Consider the following 21,994-nt stretch of genomic DNA (forward strand, 5'->3'; position numbering starts at 1 on the left):
ATTTGGGAAGTGGTGGTGCAGTTAGTAGTCACAAAGCTATCTAGAAACTGGGCACCTGAGGGTGGGGTGAGAAAAGACTTTGAAAGTGATAAGGCAGTGAATTAAATTCTTACTTGGGTAATTGGAAATTACCTATTTTTATAATATTTATAGAAACAATTAGTGACCCGGTGCACGGATTTGTGCACATTGAAAGGAAATTAATTAGAAGGTGGCCAGCAGGGCGGGACTGGGTGAGAGGGACCGGACATGCCCTGGAGCCAACCTCCCTCGGCCCCTCCCCTGCCAGCCGCTCCTAGGATGGCACCATGGCTTGAAAAGCATCTGTGGAGTGAGCCTAGTCCCTCCGGCAGGTGGGGTCCCTTGGCCTGGCCTTCGGGGATCGGGCCAAAACTGGCTCTCCAACATCCCCTGCGGGGTCCCGGAGTGCGAGAGGGCATTCTGCAAAGTTGCTATCGTACAGGGTGTGGAACGCAAACCCAAGTGTATGGTAAACCAGATTCAGGGCTGACAGTGCCCCAGCAACAACATAACCCACGGCCAAAGGTGGAATGGCATGGCCCTGAGAGGAATCGGGCTCCCTTTTCTCTGGTTTCAGGGTGCGTCACCCGAGAACCACCACTGCCAAGTCACTACGGCAGCTCCTGTGTTGAGCGTCTGCCCTGGTGGTCAGTGCATGTCATAGCGGCCGGTCAGATGGTGGGAAGGACACTTAGCATATTAGCCTTTCATATATATAGGTAGATAGATACTAGCACTATACTAATGCCTTGTTATTTCCATATTTCTATTTGGAGCTTGTCATTCATTACTGTCCTTTGTTTCCTATTTTAAGATAATAGATAGTAAAAATGGTTAAGTATTGTGATTATTGTGGTTATTGTTTTAACAAGTTCCTCTTTTTACAGTTGCCTTTTAAAAAATGATTAAGACATTTTCCTGTGGAAAATGCTACATTTTCCCTAATAAATCATTTAAGTATGTTCAGAATTATGATTTATGTTTAGCTCTTTGGGACAGATGGACTCACTTGTTTGGATCCCCCAGTTCTCTCGGGAACCTTCTGAGAGGTGGGTTCTAGCTGGTCCTCCAGGCTGCAGGGGCGGGGTTTTATGAGTTAGGGTTGTATATATCATTGGCGCATTCCTATGTGTTCTGCTTGGACTCCTGCTTAAAGTGGGTGTCATCCAGTCCTTGCTACCTATGTACCTAGAATGGTGGTGGAATCTCAGGTCTTCCATGCCACTGGCCATACTTTACCACCTGCTCATTATTTGCTGAGACCTGTACTTTGAGACATTGTTTGGGCCTGTGACTCTGCATGTCTTCCCCAGTGAAGCTTGCCAGAGCCCTGGAGGGGTGGGCAGTGGATGCGGCCCACAGGTCTCTGGCCATGTCCTCCTCACTCTTCACAGTCAAGAGCCCCAAGCTTCCCAGGCCACTAGACAGAGCTAGAGACTGTTGTACAAAGTCTGTGGCCATTGTGGAGGTGGCGTGAAAGCGTTGTTAAACCAGCAGTGCTCAAGTCCCATAGTGATTTTACTGCAGGAGGTGTAGCCTGGGCTATCAGGATGGGAAGTCAAGGTCAAGGCTTCAATTCCTGACCATTTAAACATTGGGCATTACAGCCAGCAAAGCCATCAGCTCATGGCATCCTAACCGTAGACATAATAAAGTCTCTTGATTTGATCTGTGCCTTCTAAAGTCTGAAAGAATCAATCCCTTGATAATATTTGGCAAGTTTTAGCATCACAGTTCCGTTGCAGTGTTTGCACTTTCTTTTGGTGGTTTACCAGGGTAATGTACCGTTTTAGAATCAGCAATGTGCTGCAGACGTTCGCTGCTGTTTATCTACTCTTGATAAAGTCGTGCATTGCCTGTAAACAGTTTTCGTATACCTGTCACTGTCAGTCAACTCTGGAAGAAGCGAAGCCCAACAGAATGGAGTGTAACATGCGGCCTAAGGCATAGACTCCCCGTTCGTTTCTCACATCTCTCCAGGTCCTCCATTTCAATGTCAAGTCCTCTGATTTTTTGTGAAGACAGCTATTGGTCAGACTATATTGCAGTGTTTGCTATACAGACAGGGCCTTTGTCGAATAATTAAAGAGCACGAGAGCTGTCAGACTAAACAGTGGTCTGAGTTTCAAATGTTCTGTGACTTCCTGGGCACACCATTACCATCGCCAACATGTGTTATCACTTAGCGGTCTCTGCCATCACATGTTACTGAGGGAAGAAAACCAGGCAGGGAAGCGGGCCAACCGGGGTTCTTCAGTGAGGTCATGCTCCGGGGCACCTTGCACCCTCAGAGTGCACCATCACGTGCTTGTCTTCCTTCTGCGTGGAGTCACAAATAGAGCACAAGCCAGCTGTTTGCAAAGTGCACACCGTGGTCAGCTTTGGGGGACAGACTTCTTTAAGTATCTTGACATTCTAAAGTAGGATAGGCCCAAAGGGAGCAGGGACAAAGGAATGAAAAGGCCATTTCTCACAATAAACACGAAAAAGCATCACCTTTATTAGTAATACAAGAAAGTTCCATTAAAATAATACAAATATCAAAGGAAAGTTAAAACACTGTTTTAATAGACTCGATGGGGGTAACATTGGTTAACAGCATTCCATACATTTCGGGGTGCAGCTTTAAATACCACGTCGGCATGCCTCATTGTGTGCTCACCACCCGGAGCCGAGTGTCCGGTCACCACATGGGTCAGGTTTTGAATCGCACTTGCTGAGAGCCCAGTGGAACGTGCACTTTCATAAATTAGCCCATCTTTGGTGACAAGCAGGCTCTCAGTATGTAGTAAACCTCAAATATTCGCTGATTCTCCTTCTTTGAATATATCCTAAGACGATAGTAAAAGATACGCACAAATATTCATGTACAAGAATGTTCATTAAGACATTTAAGACAATAATAGTAAAGACAGGTAGTGTGTGTCTTCACAGAGGGCTTTCTGTGGGTCGCAGAGTGCGGGCTGCTTCCGCTTCACAGCCTGATGTCCCCGCCTCACCATCGCGGAGGGAGGCAGGCGGTGCTATTGCGTCTGAAGGAAGCACGGAGCTAGGACCAGTGAAGAGTTGAGCGTGTTAGGAGTGATCCTTTCACCACTACGTTCGTTTGCTTTCTAAGGAGCTAATGAAAAATGGAGAACTAAGGGTCCATCAAGAGGACTAGTTAAAAACATTGTAGGCTAGAAAACTAATGCCGGTGTAAGGGCTCATATTTGAGATGACTATGTAATGACATAGGAAAGGTTTTTAATAAACCCAACGTCTGTGTTATGATCTGAACTTTTCCTCCCACCCCCTCTCCTGACACTGTGTCTCTAACAGGCTCTGAAATTAGGCAGATTCCAGTTCTAATCCCAGATCCATCATGGGTTTAGTGAGTGACACCGAGTGCTAACCTCCCCAGAGTAAGCTTTGGGAAATGGACTTCACCTTGAAGGGTCATTAGACAGCAAATGACCCTTGAAGGGCAAGGCTGTCCGAGTGACATGGAGGACATGCACAAATGGTGGCTAAAGATGAGAGTGACCTATATGAATAGAGAAAAAAAATGAGAGTGAATAGAAAAAAAAGACAAGTAAATATTACGTCAAAACTTAATGATTTTCTTATAGTATTTTCCTTATAATGCTTTTCCATTTTTTCAAACATAACACTCTATAAAATATATTTTATGCTTCGGTATTTCTACATTTTATATAAATTATTTTATGTAAGTAGTTATAGAAAATCATTGTGATTTTTAATAATTATTTTCTATAATTAGGAAGACATCAGTTCATTAAGTACACACACACAGCCTGGTGGTGTTTTTTTTTTTTTTAAATATATTTTTATTTATTTCAGAGAGGAAGGGAGAGGGAGAGACAGACAGACACATCAATGATGAGAGAATCATTGATCGGCTGCCTCCTGCATGCCCCCTCCTGGGGATCAAGCCTGCAACCTGGGCATGTGCCCCGACTGGGAATCGAAGCTGTGACTTCCTATTCATAGATTGATGCTCAACCACTGAGCCACGCCGGCCGGGCAGGCTGGTGGTTCTTACTAGACATTAACATTAGTGACAATCCACAATCCACTGGATAACAAGAGTGTGGGTGCCATGCAGGAACAGTTCCCCGAAAGCCCTTGACAGCCAGGCCTTTCAGACACCTTGTAGCAGGCGGAGGTAGGAGAGGGCAGGGACGTAAATGAGCCGCCCAGCTCTTCCATCTCACCTGCCACTCTTTCTGTGATAGGAGCGTTTTGTGGCCTCGTTTCATGCATCACCACAGGCCTGGTTGGGCATCTGTCGAGATCATGGGTAGAAAAGCATTTTGCAAAGTTGCTAATGTAACATGCAATTCTTTTATTTCCGTCTAAAATCTCCTTTCTGTGGGAAAAACACTTTTCACTCAACCATAGTTTCTCTTACTGAAATATCTTGTTCATGCTACTTTAGGCAAGGGGAGGTTTTCATACATCGGGGGTGCATTCTGGAGGACCCTCATTTTCTAACTTAATTCTAAGACCTCATCTGTATAACTTGGATTATTTTTGTATCGTATATGTTTTTTGCCCACTGGGGTGTAAACTTCCTCAGGGAAGAAGTATAACGCCTGCCCATAAGGAGGATTCTGTAGATCTTTGTAAAATAGCCAGGTCTAACGATTCTATGTGCTAACGCTGCTAAACTCTCAACCCTGCCCCCTTCCTTGTTTGTGTGAAAAATAATTTTTTATCTCTGTACCTTTACTGGGGAAGCTTCTGCAGTTCTCTGCAAGAGAATTAGCCAACATTGCAGGCAAGGGCAGACATTTCAAAGAGAAATGTTACCAATATTATTGCTTTCAGGGTAGACATAATATCATGCTATAGCGAAACATTATGAAACCATTTCTGTTTGAAGCTGATTCACTGAACCAATAATTTGAAATTCAGCTGATGTTAGAGATTTTTTTATTTAAAAATGACTGTTGGTCTACTAGACTGGCAAATTATATAAGTCATAAGAAATGAAAGAGCTTTGTTTTCCATCTAGCGCTCCGTTAGGGACAAATACAAACTCTAAATCTCCTAAAACAGCATTTTGGGGAATTTTTTTTTATAAGTCCAGCATCTATTTTGGGTTTCTACATAGTTGCCCAGAAGCAGCTAATTTGAAGAAACTAATATGAATTGTTTTTTAAAAAGGAGGGGGTGTCCCTGGCCAGGTGCCTCGGTTAGTTGGAGCATAGTCCCATGCACCAAAAGGTTGCGGGTTTGATTCCCTGTCAGAGCGTAAACCTAGGTTGCCGGGTCAGTCCCCAGTCAGGGTGTCTCTCTCTCTCCCTCCCCCCCCTTCCCTTTCCGCTTCCTCTCCCTCCCTTCCTCTCTTCCTCAAATCAATAAACATACCCTCCTGCGAGGATTTTAAAAAAAGGAGGTGGGGTAAGATGGAATTGGGGTGGAGGGCAAGTTCAGACTTGTGGTGGGCAGAATTCCAAGATGGCCTTTAAGATCCCCACACCTTCTCCCCGATATCCAGTCAGTAGTCATTTAGTGCTGCTGTGAAGGATTATTGGAGATGTAATGAAGAGAAAAAGCCCCCCACATACACACCAAACAAAACAAAACAAAGCAAACAACAACAACAAAATAACCCACACAGTAAAGTAGTCCCAGGAAATACGTTTGAGAAGACTGTATATTTCAGTGTCCTCTTCTGGAGCCACTTAGACACAGAGTGCGGAGGTGGCTAAATAAAGGAAGAAACGTGTGCTGTATTGCAGTTAATATCTTCACAGTCCTTTTAAGATTAGGGAACATTTTAAAAAGATCCCTATTTTGTTTGTTTCGGGTTAAGCATTTTTTCAGATAAATCTCTCTACTTCCCGTCCTCCAGGCTCTTCATAAACCACAGACATTTCATTCTTTTCGAACTTAGGATATAACAGGCTCATCCTGCTGATTTAAACACATGGTGGCCAACGCAACAGAGCCCTAAAGTAAGATGGTGTTTGCATCACGCTTCTCCAGGCTGCTGTGACGATGGAAGACTTGCTGCCGGAGTCACTCCTTGAGAGTCGGCCACGTCAGCTTTCTCTAGAGGCGAGCCTGGCCCTCCCTGTCTGCAGAGGCCTGACCCCGGAGCGGCCCCCAGCGTCCAGTCAGGGGAGGAGAGAGCTGGGTGCCCGTGGCTCAGAGCTGAGCTTGAGCACTGCAGGCAGGAGCCGCTCGTTGGGAGAAGTGGAAAGGCTTCCAGTAAGGAGACCGAGTTTTAAAAATCAAATGTTCAGAACGTAGTGAAGGCAAATGACTTGTTTCCACAGCAGTCTGCAGTGTGTGGATTTCAGATGTTTTATCTATAACTCGTGGTTTAAAAAAAAAAAAAAGCATTTTCCATCACTACCCAGTGCACATACAGGGTGGGGCAAAAGTAGGTTTACAGTTGTGAATATGCAAAACAGAGTTTATTCTTGTATTGTTATTTCTTATTGTTTATTTTCCTTACAAACAACTGTAAACCTACTTTTGCCCCACCCTATATGTATACCCAGAACTGAAACAAAAATATCAACGCAACACCCTTGGGTGTGCTCTGTTTTATTATTTTTTATTAAGAAGATGCCAGTCAATACCCAGTAGGCTCATCTCTGCTCACGTCTCACCATCTGGACAAATAGTGCCTTGTATAATGGCCAGTGTTTACAGCCGCTCTCGGTCAGCCCTTGCTTTAGCGTGCTTTTGGAATTACATTTGGGGTTGGTCCATGAATCACAGAGAATGTCATAGAAATTTTTTTTAATGAAAAGTAGCTTTATTCAGCGTGGGTTCCCTTTTTATTTACCAGATGTGGCCCTAAATGATTTGCCCCCTAGTCAAATCAAAGAGCAAAGTTGTTATGGTTGCTTGTTTTCAGAAGAATGTAAGGACTGGAGTGTTAGGATTTAGTTAAAAGAGATTTCGGAGGTGGTTCGGGTCAGCTTGCTCATCCTGCGGAGATCCGGAGAAGTACGCGTTATAATTTTAAAGAATGAATTGAGGTTGTTGATTAAGAATGAATTAAGGTAGTAATATGTTAATAATAGAATATGTTTTATTTAAAAATATTTTAAAATTGATTTAGAGAGAGAGAGAGGAAGGAAGAGGGAGAGAGAGAGAGAGAGAAACATCAGTGAGAGAGAAACATCTATTGGCTGCCTCTTGCACACCTCCTCCTGGGGATCGAGTCTGCAATCCAGGCTGGTGCCCTGACCGGGAATCAAAGAGTTGACCTCTCAGTGAATGGGACGACGTTCAACCACCTGAGCCACCCTGGCCGGGGCTGTATTTTAAAATACTGTTATGAGAAGTCTGGTGTCGGGAGTGGATGCTTGGATCTGATGTTGGGGTGACTGCTGGCGGGACCTGTAACTTCCCGGTACCGGTGGAGGAGCAGTGGTGTCTGTCCCTGTGACTTCCTTGGCTTTGGTTGCTAGGCAACTCTGACATGCAGGAGCTTGGCTATGTCAGCCCAGGTCTAGTGAGAGTATATGTTATTAGAAAAAAATGAAAAAGACCAATTTAGGAAAAGAGATTGTCAACAGCTAGGAAGCTGAGGCTGAAAACCGGGACGGTGCCAGCCCGAAGCTGTGCTTGGTCTTGAGTCTCTGCTTGTCCCGTTCTGCCCTGCCATGGGGTAAGAAGCTTCATACTCAGATCTGAGCCTGCAGTTGTCCAGGAAAGTGAGAGAATGTAAATGAATTTAACGTTTGTAGTCAAAACCTCCTCCCTCCCCTCTAATGAACCTACAGAAATAATCACGTTCCCTTTGCTTGACACTAAGATAGGGCTTTCTCAAGCTTCAGTCTTTGGAACTCGCTCTAGATCGCACTTGCCCTTAACACATATTTGTAAACACTGTGATCCTTTTTGGGCTAGTCTCACAGACTTTTTTTTTTTTAATCAATATATTATCATAGACAAACAAGCTCAAGGGAGGCCAGGTGATAAATTCCTTTTCCATCCACCTGGCATAGTGTGTGAAATAGACAAACAGCGCGTATCTACGAGGGCAACATGCTTAAGTGCTGCAGTTTATCTTACAGAGTAAATTCCAATAAAATGAAGGAATCTGATTTTTAAACTGAATCAGGACCAGCAAGTTATAGCTGTGGGCCAAACATGGCATCTCGCCCGTTTTTGTAAATAAAATGTCATTGGAACACAGCCATGCCTACCCGTTTCTGTATTATTTTTGCCTGCTTTTCCATGACAGTGACCGTGTGGCCTGCGAAGCCTAAAATATTTACTGTCTCATCCTTTGCAGAAGAAAGTTTACTGATCCTTGGACTAAAGGACCATTTAGAGACGAAGTCACTTTTGAATCAAGGCTATTTTCTCTTCAATTGCATGGAAAAATTCTTCTAGGAGATGACATTTTTAAACGAGGTTTAATGGTGGGAAGTGCATAGATTCTATTGGGTGATTGGTGCCTACCTTTTTTAAAGTTAAAGATGATTTTTTAAAAATCACTGTACACTAAATCATTAATGCTGAGAAGATACCTGAAGAGGCACATATGAAAGATTACAGTGTGGCAGGCTCATAATTTAACTGCGCAGTGATGATGGGTTACGCGATTTGGCTGGCATTGCCCAGTTTGATAGTCTTCATAATAATTGTGAATTTTAATAAAATCTTACATTTACAAATATTACTCTTGAGATTTTGCTTGCTGCGGATCAATAAGGCTAACCTAATAGTCATTTGCAAAGAGGCTTCATATTTCTCGTGTTTAAATGGTTGTAGTTCAGTGTATTAAAAATGAGTAATGTTTAATCAGATGATTTCTCAGTCACAGGATTTAAGCAGTAACACGTGGGTCGGCGGTGCTGCATGGCAGGGCGGCAGTTGACGCACGAGCTGTCTAATGTGTGTTTATCTTTTTGTTTCTTAACAGACTTGTGGAGGAAAGCAAACTGATCCCACTCATTTTCGAAGTCATCCTGGTAAGGAAATACGCATCTGAAATTTAAAGCTGTTTAAAGTTTTGACCATGTTGTGTATTTGAGTGCTAACCCTAACTGCCCAGAAGACTGTTGTGTGTCCCTCATGATCTGACTTCACCTCATCGGGCCTCAGTTTCCTTGTCTGAGCTCTGTCCCGCTCTGAGATTGTATCGGGACACTGCCCTCTTTTCAAAGTCCTTTGATTTTACTTCTCTTGACTGAAAACCATATGTTGTCTAATGTGGAAAGTACTTTTTCTGAGGTTGGTTTGTGGAGGGAGGGAAGAATAATGATCACTATTCTTCAGTATGAATTTCTGATGTTCAATGTGAAGCCCTCTGTAGTCACGGGTCAGATCAACAGTTTTAGGCCTGTGGGCAGAATCTCCTTCCGAATGTAGAATAGCTTAGCTTCCGTACACCGTTTCTTCACAGAATGCGACTTAATTGGAAGCCATCTGTTCAGGAAAGCCTTCCACCTAAGGTTTCTACGTGGACGGAATAAAATGGGATGCAGATTGACTTTTCTCACGTCTGATAAATCCCTACTTATAATAAATACAGATCGGAAAATCAGGGTGAAAATAGAGTTGGTGCTTATAGCAAGGGAGTGCCCTTGACCAAAGAAATGCCTCCCTGTACGGGGAAGGGGGGGGGGGGGGGGGGGGAGGCGCGACAGGTTACCGCCTTTGCCAAACACTTTCCCTCCAGAGCTGCCGACAGCACCAGGGGCCAAGGCGGGGACAGACCAGCCTAACCTATCCTGGTCGTGGTCGGAGCAATAACCGGGATGGTCTGCTAACCCTACACATGGAAAACGAGCTTTCTTCACTCCTCCTGAGACATTAATCTGCAAGTTGTTTGTGTGTTGCTGTGGCTCCATGGGAAAACAGTACTTTTCTTAGCTACAGATCCCTTTGGCTTTCAGGGGAGCTGGTTGGAGCTGCTGAGCTGTGTGAATTGGGTGGGGAGGAGTGGTGGTGGGTTAGAGCCGGGACTGAAATCGCTTCAAATAGTAGAAGGGTGTAACTGATGTCCACCTGAACTAACACAAAATCATATTGAATGTCATCTGTAATTGAGAAAATTAAAAAAAAAACACCCCAAACAATAAAATAAAAGCAAATAGTAAAAAGGGATTTTAGAAGCAGTATTAGGAGACGATATGGAGGAAAAGGGGGTGAAGACATATGCAGATCAAGAGCTTTCTAGTGGGGATTTTAAAGCTTTTCGCTTGCTAGTTTGTTGTGGAGGTGGATTCGTTTCTGAGAGCAATGGGTGGTAAGCTGCTGCGTTTGGCCACACACTTGGGCACAGTGGCAAGATCCTGTGCTGTCCAAACTCAGCCACATCTGTCTTGCATTTGAGAAGAGATGTTGTTAGCCCTGGCCAGGTGGTTAGAGTGTCGACCAAGGTTGTGGGCTTAGTCTCTGGCCAAGGCACACACAAGAAACAATCAATGAATGCATAAATGAATGGAACAACAAATCGAATTTCTCTTCTCTCCCTCTCCCTTCCTCTCTCTCAAATCAATAAAACAAAACAAAACAAAAACAAGAAAGAGAGAGAGGCGTATTGCAGACAGAGAGACTGTAGAGCTACTATGGGCCTTAAGGGTGGGTGGGACTCACCCTTGCTGTGGCGGGAGGGCCTCTGCCCTGTTAAGGTCAATATGGCTCCTTGGGTCACTGATGATAAATTCTTACCTGTTGGCAGTCACCTCAAGGTCTGAAGTCTGCACATAGGAAGTTTCTTCTTGCAGGTTCACAAAACCCCTCCATACTCAATTAATCTCCGCATAATGAGCACCTAGGAAGGCTTTGCATTTTACAGGCCACAGTACATGTTTAGTTGAGTGATGCATGATTTATTTTTTTTAAAATATATTTTATTGATTTTTTACAGAGAGGAAGGGAGAGGGATAGAGAGTTAGAAACATCGATGAGAGAGAAACATCGATTCAGCTGCCTCCTGCACACCCCCGACTGGGGATGTGCCCGCCACCAAGGTACATGCCCTTGACCGGAATCGAACCTGGGACCCTTCAGTCAGCAGGCCGACGCTCTATCCACTGAGCCAAACTGGTTAGGGCATGATGCATGATTTAAACCCTCGTTCTTGTGTTGTGGCATCGGAGGGGGTGGGTAGACAGTGACCTCTACTCTCCAGGCCAGGATTTCAGCTGGTCCTGAGCCCCGTGACCTCACAGGCACGTGCAGGGTGATGCTCTTCCTCCAGCTGGAGCAGCTCTCTACTCAGGCTTCTCCCGCTGCTAAAAAAAGTAAAGAAAAAAAAACAACACATTTGGAAACGACTGCTTTTGGGGACAGGACATAGATGCCCTTGAAGAACATTATTAAACCCCTATTCTACTTTTGTCCTTCGTGAGTCGAAGAAAAATATCAACTTTTCCCCTCTATAGCAATACATTTCCTAATCAATGAAATATCTTTGTAGCAGTTATTCTGTAAACGATTACCATGTCCTTTCTAAATGTTGTCACTGAACTAGGCATAAAATAGTATTTTATTGATTCTGTGGTGTGTGCAATTTTTCCCCCAGATTTTAGCATTTCTGAAAATGGGATGTACTTTCCAAATCAGTGGCTTCTTACAATTGCTCTCAGCCAGGTGACCTGGTTGTCATTGCCTTAACCAATTTATTTTACCTTTATTTTTCTTTTTATGTGCCCAAGAAAGATATGCTAAAAGATTGTATGTCTGAATAAATCTAAAATAGCTCTTTCCATAAAAATAAAATAAAACTTTGAGGTAATAAAAAAGCATGTCGTAGTTTAATTGGCAGCGTTTTTCTTACTGTTTGATAAAATAATGGTGCATCTTACAACTGTTGGATTCCTAGTTTCAAGAAGACACAGGATATTCTTTAGTTAGGTTTGGTTTCTAAGTTCAAGAGCATATGTGGGGTTTGGATATAGGTAGCAGCTTTCAGCAATGATTTGATCAGGAGGAGACACAATGAAAAGATCGTGCAGGGCCCTGCATGCTTGTCTACTGCTTGTGTCTTCTAGCCACCCACTCAGAAAGCAAAACAGCATTCGAATCATTCAGCTGGTGGTCCACTGTGACCTCTGGATTTTTTTTTTCTTTACTCTTAGCTCCTAACTGTTTTCCAGCTTCTATTTGATGTACTTGGAGCCCAATTACAGGCTTTTATAGCTTCTTTCTTCTTTTCTGGAGTTCCACACATGCTGTGCTCTTACCAGCAGTGCCTCCTCCCCGGTGTGGTTTTCATTGAGAAAGCAAGCCTTTCTCCTCTGATGGGCTGGGATTGCAGGCAGCGTGTGTGTCTCTCCTGCAGGCCTGGAGGAAAGCGAAGATGAAGAGAGCAGAATTCTGAATCTCATGTCCCGTGGGCACAGAATAGCCCCGGACAAACTTTAAGAAAAGATTCCTGGGGTTGTGCGCGAAAAGCAAGAGCTCCCAGTATGCATCGCACTGGTTACATACATAACCCATTGAAAGTAGTCTTTATTATCTTTTTAAAAAGATGAAAGTAATCTACAATTGTAACTGCCAACTCAGGAAACGCAGTGCGCCCTCTGGTCTGGGTGCCTAATATCTGGCCCCCTGGGTGTGTGGGGCAGGGACAGAGCCAGGCGTGGGCACATCATTGGTCAGGAGCAGCGTGGGACTTAATGGAGGGGGGAGAAGACACTGTGGGTCCCAGGGGAGGGAGGGACCCACTGCTCAGTGTGGGGAAAGGAGTCTCACAGAAGAAGTAACCTTTGAATGGGGCCTTGAGGGAGGTGTCATGCGGAGAGGGGGCGTCCAGCTTGGTGTGCCTGGGCCGGAGACGACGGGGAAGTAGAGAGAGAGAGGATAAGGGGCCATTTGGGCCCAGGTCCGGCAGGGCTTTGTGCTGGGTGGTTCCATGCAAATAGCGTATGATCTCTAAACTCAGTGTCCTCTACTTCAAACAAGCCTTCAGAGCCTCGGTGCTGCAGGAGCTGTGAGCAATGAGGAGGTGGCCGCTTGGCCACCACGGTGAGGCCGGGAGAGAATCAGGCTTGGCGTCCTGGGTTACACTGGAAACTCGAAACAGGTTGACAGCTGAACTCTGGGAGATCCCTGCCGGTCTCCTTCAATGAGGCTTTTGAGATCAGCCAAAGGGCTGAGAGGAAGGAAGCCTAAAAGGCAGAGCTGGTCTCCGAGGTCCGATCCCAGGGCCCAGGAGCGCTAACACCACACTCAGGGTGGAGCGTTTTCTATCCTGCGCTGTGCCCCGCTCTGGGCAGGCCAAGCCCTGAAAGCCAGGTAGCTGATCGCTTACAAAAAGGGGCTGTCACAGCAGCTGGCGCTGCTTTCCTGGCAGGGCCACCTGGGTGAGAACACCGGGTTTTTGTGGCAATACAGCAGCTGTGTTGGGCGGGGAGTGGACGCTCAGGTGGCACACAGTGGATTAGCTGAATGGATTCCTACAGTCTTCAGGGTCCACACTACGGCCATGTATATGGATCTGCCTAATACATGTGGTTCCTGAGGAAGTGAGTCCTCACAAGTGCCCGAGGGTTTGGTTTTGGAGTGTCCAGTTGATGGGTGAGCAGGACGGAAGGCATCCTTTTTCCCTTTTGGCCACTTTCTAAGGAGTCAAAGTTGCATTTAAACGTGTCTCAATTATGCGTCTGAATAGATCGGCCTTTGCATTTTGCTGCGACTGTAATCTCTCTTCATTTTATTTCAGCGGTTTATGTTTTGGCCTATTTCAGTAAATCATTTTAATGCCAAGTAATAGAGGCAAACTGTATTTCATTGGGGAAAAATCTTTATTCATGGCAGATTTTCCAATATGTGCCAAAGTATCGCTGTCATGATGTTTTATGTGTCTGTTCCAAAACAAACAATTAAAGAGCAATTTCAGTGGCAAATGTTAACAATAAAAATGAGATTTGCAATACACTAGTTTGACAATTATATTGTTTTAACAGTTCTCGAAGATAGCTGTTGAAGTAAGCGGCAGTAAATCTTCCAGGTCAACTGTGTCTTTAGGAAAGAGTCTCTTTACGGGCCCATGGAGCCTGAGGATTTAGCCACGGAGACACCAGCGCGGTGCAGACTGGCAGTCCCGTTACATTGAAGGAGTGTTTTTAACCCGTCTAGGCTTTAAAATTACTTTGCTCTGTTCTCGTTGCAATGCATCTCATGTGGATTGGTGCGTAGGGTGTGTTAAAATGGCAAGTTCCTTATGAGTTTATGAATCTGCATGTTTGTGTCCAGTAGGCCCTTAATAAGATTCTGCAACACACAGGGGCATGAGTTTCTAAACTGGAAGACAAGCTTTGATTAAAATTTTAAAATGCTTGACTTAGGAAGATACTTTCAAAGTTGTGCAAGGAGTACTTACTGGCTGCAGGAGACAAATATCATTCTTCCACCTTCCGGTGCACCTGTTCAGGGCTTCTGTAGATTGCAGAACAGAGCCCTGTAACCAATTATACAAAGACCAGAGGCCCAGTGCACGGATTCGTGCACCAGTGGGGTCCCTCGGCCTGGCCTGCGGGATCGGGTCGAAACTGGCTCTCTGACATCCCCCGAGGGGTCCTGGATTGCGAGAGGGCACAGGCCAGGTGAGGGACCCCACCAGTGCACAATGGAGGCTGGGGAGGGATGTGGGAGGTTGGCCACCAGCTGGGGGACTGTGGGAGGGCTCCAGTCCTGATGGGCTGGACCCCAGGGGCAAGCTAACCTACCAGTCGGAGCATCTGCCCCCTGGTGGTCAGTGCACGTCATAGTGACTGGTCAGCTGGTCAGCTCTCTGCCACCTGGTGGTCAGTGCACTTCTTAGTGAGCAGTTGAGCAGCTTTAGCATATCATTAGCATATTGCACTTTGGTTGAACTGTCTACTGGATGACCCGACACTTAGCATATTAGGCTTTTATTATATAGGATGACCTTATACATGCTGCCATTTAAATGTGTGCTTTGAGGTGTTTTCTTGGGATTTGCATGGATCTATTCTTGGTAGTTTGTGTCATAGGGTGTAATCTATTGATACTGGATTGAATGAAGTTGCCCAATATAACATCTGAACAAATGATTTTAATGCCATGTTATTAACATGATTAATTCCTGGTTAGCTGAATAAGCGGGCTGAAGCTATGTAAAATAAATATATTTGTAAACCTGGGCTAAAGCATAATCAGCCCAACTAGTTTGAAAGAAGATGGACTTTATTAAGAGAAAAACCACATATTGTACCCACTAAAAAAAAAAAGTGCTGAAACAGAGCGTAGGATGCCGTTGGCCAGTCACAGGGCACATAGTGGGCGTGTGCTCCATGTGGCTTCTCCCACGTGGAATCCTGAGTTTTATCGTCACCATTCTTGTTTCTGGTTCTGCTCTGGGTCCTGGGCTTCGCTTCAGGGAAGCAGTATTCCTTCTTCTCGATGAGGAGACGGCCAAGTTAAAAAGTAAAGACGTAGATAAGTGACAGGGCATTAAATAATGTCCTTCCCAAGAGTGTAAGCTTTTTTATTCTTCTTGGTTTTTGTTCTTGATTGTAGAATTAGACTCGTGAAGAAGGAAGGGTAAAATTAGGGCACAGCTAGTGAGTTGCAGGCACCTGTGTGAGCTACAGACAAGTGAAGAGAGAGACAGGGTCCAGAAAGGTGGCATGAGGGAGATGCAAGAGGAACCAAACCACTGCATGAAGTTTAGAAGAAGTAAAACGTTTCTAAAAGAAAAGGCAGTGTTTCTGTTCAAAGGGCTGTGACTCTTGGGGGCTGTGTGAGCCTGCCCTGCACCCCACGCCTTGCCTGCACTGTTGATTCGATTCTCCCGCAGACCTGCATCTCAGCATGTTAGCCAGGAGCCACATAGAGCAAAACGAGCACTTAAAACATGGCCAGTCCAAGCTGAGATGCTCTCTGTGTCAAACATGTGTTGGGTTTCCAAGAACAAAAGGAGTGTAAAGTAGCTGCTTAATCTGTAGTAATAAAAGCATAATATGCAAATGAACCAAATGACTGAACAGCAGTACAACTGTCTGGACGACCTTCCGGACGACCTTCCGGATGAAGCTGGGGCTGTGAAATCCTACTCTTGCACGGATTTCGTGCATAGGGCCTCTAGTTTTCTTATATTGACTGTGTGTTAAAATGATCATAGTTTGGATACATGGGACTAAATGCAGTATTATCAGAATCAATTTCATCTGTTTTTACTTTTTCACTGCAGCTTTCAAAACATTTACGATACAGGGTGTGCATTATGTTGCTGTTGGCTAGAGCTGCAGTAGGTGACTTCCCCTCTTGCATCCTCAGTTACACCCGAGTCTCCCTTAGGGAGAGAACCATGCTGTGTGTTCGCCACAGCACATCGCCCTCCCGCTTTTTGCCTTTCAGTTTCTATGAGTTTGTTAGTGAGCTAGAGGGAGGTGAGGCATGGTTGTTACATTTAGACCCCTCCTTCCTGGATGCTGCAGTGGGTGACTTCCCCTCTTGCATCCTCAGTTACACCGAGTCTCCCTTAGGGAGGGAACCATGCTGTGTGTTCGCCCCAGCACATCGCCCTCCACCTCTTTGCCTTTCAGTTTCTATGAGTTTGTTAGTGGACTAGAGGGAGGCGAGGCATGGTTGTTACATTTAGACCCCTCCTTCCTGGAAGGCGTTCCCCGGATGGGGGTTGGAAGGAGAAATGGTGGGAAGGGCCAGTGTGCTCCAGTGTGACAGCTCCAAAGGCAGTTTGGTGGCAGCTCCCCTGATCTTGACCATGGCTGGTGACACCACTCGAGTTCATTTAGTTTCTGACTCTGGACTCTGTGGGGCACCCAGTCGTTGGCCACCTTTAGGTTCAGGCTTGTGTTAAAAACTAACAGGCCTACTGTGGGTATCGGGGTTCGCTCAGTCTCACTACAAAACCCCGTGCGTTTGGAGCCCTTTAATAGATGGAACAGGTAGAAGGACTCTGGGTAGGACACAGGAGGACTGGAGAGCCCAGGGTGGGAGCAGTGATTGCTCATCCTCAGTGTGCAACCTCTGAGTGTTACTTTTCTCAGGCTGCTTCAGTGAGGTAGGCTCCCATAAAGGTTACTCAGGAACAAAACAGTGGAGAACACCCACTTTTTAAGGAAGTGGAGATGTCAGCAAGAAGTTGCTAGTTTCAATCGCATAAAGCAGCCAGCATCGGCGGCGTTTGCCTTGGATGCTCTTCTGCGTTTGTTTTCTCGGATGAGCCAGGAGAAGCAGACGGCCTGTGCTTCCCCAGAGCAGTGGAGGCTTTTCAGAAGGAGCCGGGAAATCCGACGCACAGGAGCAGCTTACAGATGTATGAGAAAAGGAGAGCTTTGTAAATAGCTCTGCCGAGTGAAATTGGATTTTGGATTTATTAGAGGCACCAAATTGGAGAAAGACGGTGTGAGAAGCCAGTAGGGCAAGTGATTGCATAGGGTTTTTAGGTTTGTTTTTTTCTGCTAACAAGAACAATACATACTTGTAAAGGGTTCAGACAGTACAGAAATGTCTCACTGAGAATGTGAAGGCTTCCATAATACCCAGCTTACAGCTGTACACATATTCTCATTATTTTTCACATCTTCCCCCCCACACCCCCCCAAAAATGGGACCACACTATTCTACTTTGTACCTATCATACTTCATAGTGCCCCTGGGAGGGATTGTGTGTATATATGCATATGTATTATTTATTCTATTTAATGGCCATACAATATTTTATTGAGTTAGCAGAATTTATTTAGCCAGCCCCCATCGATGGACATTTTAAGTCCCCACAACCCCAATTTTCTGCTAAGGTGAGCAACTCTGAATAGGATGCCTACACATTTGTGCAAGTTTCGATAGGATAAATGTTTGAAAGGTGAATTGTTACACCAAAGTATATGCATCTTTTGTGTTTTAGTATTACTCTCCCGAGTACTAATGTGAAATCTCCCACACAGCCGGATATCAAACAGCAGCAGCTTCGCCACACTCACTGGTCTTTCAGATTGCTAATGGCTTGTATTTTGAGCCGTTTGCTTTTTAATATCAGAAGCACATTTATCAACTTTTTTGCTGATAGCTTCTGTGTTTTCCACTATGCTTAGGAAAGGACTTCTCCCCAGCAAGGTTATTAAATATTAATCTATCTTTTATTCGGTGCCCTTAGGATTTCATGATTAAATTCTAAATCTTTGCTCCAAAATAACTTTGTCGCCAGGAGTGAGTACAGAGCCAGCTGTTCTCTTCCCAACACTCCCTCCCCCCATCCCTGAGCCATCCCAACAGTGCGCGGTCATTACGGGGACTTGAAATACCGTATTTATCATGCCTTCCCTGCACCTCCGTATGTGGCCTCTTATCTGTATCGATGCACAGTAAGGTGCAGATATTTATTAGGTATAACTTGATGAGCTTTCACATATGCACATTCAGTCAAGATAATGAACAAATTCATCGCCACTCCACCCGGCCCCACCTCAGGATATCCTTGTGCCTGTCTGTCATGCATCCCTCTCTACCCCCATGCCAGTCCCAGGCAGCTATGTGCTTGCTTTCAGCCCCTGTGGATTAGTTTGCATTTTCTAGAATTTTATACGCGCGAGTAGTAAGGTGTGGATCCTTTTTCTCTTTCTCTGTGGACCCCTGGCTTCTCTGATGGAGCACGCTCATTTTCTTCCAGGGAGAAGGCGTCATGCCTGATGCTAGTATCGCCCACGGCTGTCTGTGATTTGTGTTGGTGAGGCTCATGTTTCCATCTCTTACCTTTGAACTCTTGTCACCTTTATATTTCAAGTTGTTTTCTCGAAGAGAGATGCATCTGGAGCTTGCCTTTTCCAGCCTGACAAGATTGGTCTCCTATTTGAGGTGTTGAGAGCATTTTCATTAAATGTAATTATTAATGTAGTTAAATCTACCATCTTACTACTAGTTTCCTCTTGGGCCTTCTAGTCTTCTTTCTTATTTCTGTCTTTTCCGGTTGTCTTTTGGCTCAGTTGAGTATTTTCTTTTTGGTGATTGGTGGAGGGTCTACATTATGCATCTTTAATGGACCCCAGTCTACCTACTGTCATGGAGGTAATTACCTCGATGTAATGGTACCTCTAAATGGACCTCTAGCCAAAGTGGCCAAGAGCTGACCTCTATGCTGTACACCTAAAACTAATCTAAAATAATATCGACCATCAACTGTAATTGGAAAAGAAAACGAAGAGCTTGTTTGGTATTTTAATTAATTTTTGGTTTTATTTGGGGAGAATTTATTGATGTTTTCTTTGTTGTATACTGTGGTGAATTTTCATGAATTCTCTGTGTACAATTAAAAATTATTCTCTCAGTCTCTCTGGAGTTCAGAGTTTGACCTGTATCTATAAGGTATATCTTATGGAGCATGTTTTATTTATGTCCTTAGTAATTTTTCCTTTAATCTATCTTAGATTGAGGGAGGGGACTACAGTACCCTGTTGTTAGGGTGTTTCTGTGTATTTCTCTCACTTCTCCTGGTTTATGAGAGTTGTTGCTGTGTTATTGGGTGCCAATATATTATTACAGATTTATTAAAATTTATTATTTCTAATTTAAAATTTTATAAGTTTATCCTTTAAAATATTTCTGTCTCTTTCTCTTTAGATCTTAATACAAGTTTATAGTGGGAATTGGGTGTGGATTTATGTCTGGTCGTTGTAGAATGTTCCCCCTCCTCCTCCCATAGGTATCATTCTTTCTGAAGGTGAGCTTTCACTTCTTCGTAGCCTCCGCCAGGATCTGGCCCAGAGACTCATTTAATTAGTGAGTTGTGATTGCAGTTAAGCTTCAGAGCCTTTTCTTCGTGACACTTTGTAGAAGTAAGCATGCTTGGAAGGAGTATTTCAAACCCCGCCCGCGCATTCTGGCGGGTGTGTCCTTCCCTGTGGAGGCCGAGTGAGCAGCCTTTCAGCCTTCCTCTGCTGTGCCCCCTGCTGGAGTGCTCCCCGCCTCCGTTTGCACACCCGCTGCTTGTGCACCCCCTGCCGGATGGATTAGAATTCCCCACGGTGCTGGCTCAGGGCTCACACCTGCATGGCTGCATGGGAGAGGCCTGCGGGGCGCAAACAGCCCAGCAGCTCTGGTCAGTGCTAACAGGTCAGCGCGAACATGAGAAAAGTCCGTCTAGGAGGGAGGAGGAGGGCCAGCAGGAGGGCTAAGGCCTGAGGAGGTGAAGTGACCAGTAGTGCGGGACCCACCAGCACATGGAGTGGGGATGGTTGTGGCGCCCTTCTCATGCTTCTAGTTAAAGTTGTTTCCTAAGCTGATGGACTGACTGTGGCTGCTCAGAGGTGAGAGGAGGAGTGAGAGAAGCTGCTGTGGAGGAGCTGCCTGGTGCAGGGTGGTCTCGCCAGCCCCAGCGGGGGACTCGGTTACAGCGTCACCCGGTTCACCGACAGGTCATGGGTTCGATTCCTGGTCAGGGCACATACCTGGGTTGTGGCTTCCATCCCCAGTTGGGGCACATGGGGGAGGCAACTGATCAGTGTTTTTCTGTCTTTCTCCCCCTCCCCTTTCCTCTCTCAGTGTTTCTAGCAGGAGATACACTGATGTCCACTGAGACTCGGCTCACACCATAACGCTTTCCTCACATATATAAATAGAAAACAAAGCATTCATCGCTCTGAGTGGTTGCTCCCTGAGTGCAGAATGGGTAAAACTTTAGATGCTCCATCTCTTCTTATTAATCCCATAGGGCTTCATAGAGGGAAATAAATGAGACTTATTTGTGCTTGCAGATCAAATTGCCATAAAAGGTTGTTTCAATAGACAGAGGCAAAGTCATAATAAAATAATTTAGTGGAAATGGGAGCGAAGAGTATGCGTAATGGAACATGATTACACTTAATTTTCTTACTATTTCCATCATTAAAGCTCCATTATCTTTTCTGAGACCTCATTTAGGCTTCTGGCCACACCGCCACTCAGAGGCGTCGGTGGTGGCACATAGAAGCCTGCGAGTCCCGTTAAAATACAAAAATAGCTGATAATGTGCTGTTCTTTCATTTTTGCTATTTGATATCCGTGTGTCACATGCAGAGTCTCACGTATTCTCTCTCTAACCCCATCTCTTGAAAACCATCAGTATCATTACCTGAGAGCTTTCATACAAAAGAAGTTTGATTCTGGAATTGAAAACAAACGGTGGCTTCCTGATGAAGGTCCCTGAGGTGCACAGACGCTGTGGGTTTAAAAAATCCCTCTGGTTGTTCCTTTGTCTTCAAGCCTATCAACAGCTAAGTCATATTTGTACAGAAAAGCCATCAGCCTGGCCGGTGTGGCTCAGTGGCACATGCCTGGGTTGTGGGCTTGATCCCCAGTAGGGGGCGTGCAGGAGGCAGCTGATGGATGATTTTCTCTCATTGATGTTTGTATCTCTCCCTGTCCCTTCCTCTCTGAAATTAATAAAAACATATGACAAAACAAAACAGAATCAGCATTAGTCTTTTTACCCATTGTAGAACTTTATAGGTAGGGATAGGTAAGAATCTATATCTTAAAACCCCCAAAGGGTACTGTGGGCTGTTTGATGTAACTGGAGGGATTGTGCTGGTCTTTCCAGAGAAGTCGAGTTCCGTGAGTTTAGTTCCATCTGAAGTCCATGCCCAGAGGCCCACACATTCACTTGTGTGCAGAAGCAGAGAGCAAGGTGTCGCGGTCAGGTGATGAAGGCTGATCAGAGGCGAGCGCGGAGCTGAGAGAAGCTGCAGGGAGTGAGGCCCGTGGCTCTGTCCATGAGGGCGGCAGGGATGGTACCCCTGGTATCCGGATTTGTAACGACCGCATATTTTCAGTTTGTGTTTAACTCCACTGAATCCAAGATAAATTAATATCCGAGGCATTATTGCTAACCAAGACTGTGTGTGGATTGGAAAAATCTTAGGCAGGTGTTCAGAGTAACGAGCCTCAGCGTGCTGGCCACGGTGATGCTCAGTTCCTCTCAACTTCAAGGTCCTGGGTCCCAGGGCCTGTGCTCTTCCTCGGGTTCCAGGCCTCTCCACGCCTGCTGCTGCTTCCTGCCAGCCCCATTCCCAGCTCCTGC

General features: G+C 45.2%; 1 protein-coding gene across 2 annotated transcripts in view; it reads left to right on the forward strand.

Moving 5' to 3' along the window:
- The window catches only part of ULK4 (unc-51 like kinase 4), a 290,018-nt gene that overhangs the window by 129,846 nt on the left and 138,178 nt on the right, over window positions 1-21,994 (forward strand). For both annotated transcript variants that reach the window (XM_014534909.1, XM_005860404.2), the window contains exon 31: window positions 8,924-8,972. In XM_014534909.1, the coding sequence (XP_014390395.1) occupies window positions 8,924-8,972 (49 nt within the window). The remainder of the gene's footprint in view (window positions 1-8,923; window positions 8,973-21,994) is intronic.

Source organism: Myotis brandtii, unplaced genomic scaffold (genome assembly GCF_000412655.1).
Source record: "Myotis brandtii unplaced genomic scaffold, ASM41265v1 scaffold134, whole genome shotgun sequence".
Taxonomy (NCBI): Eukaryota; Metazoa; Chordata; class Mammalia; order Chiroptera; family Vespertilionidae; genus Myotis; species Myotis brandtii.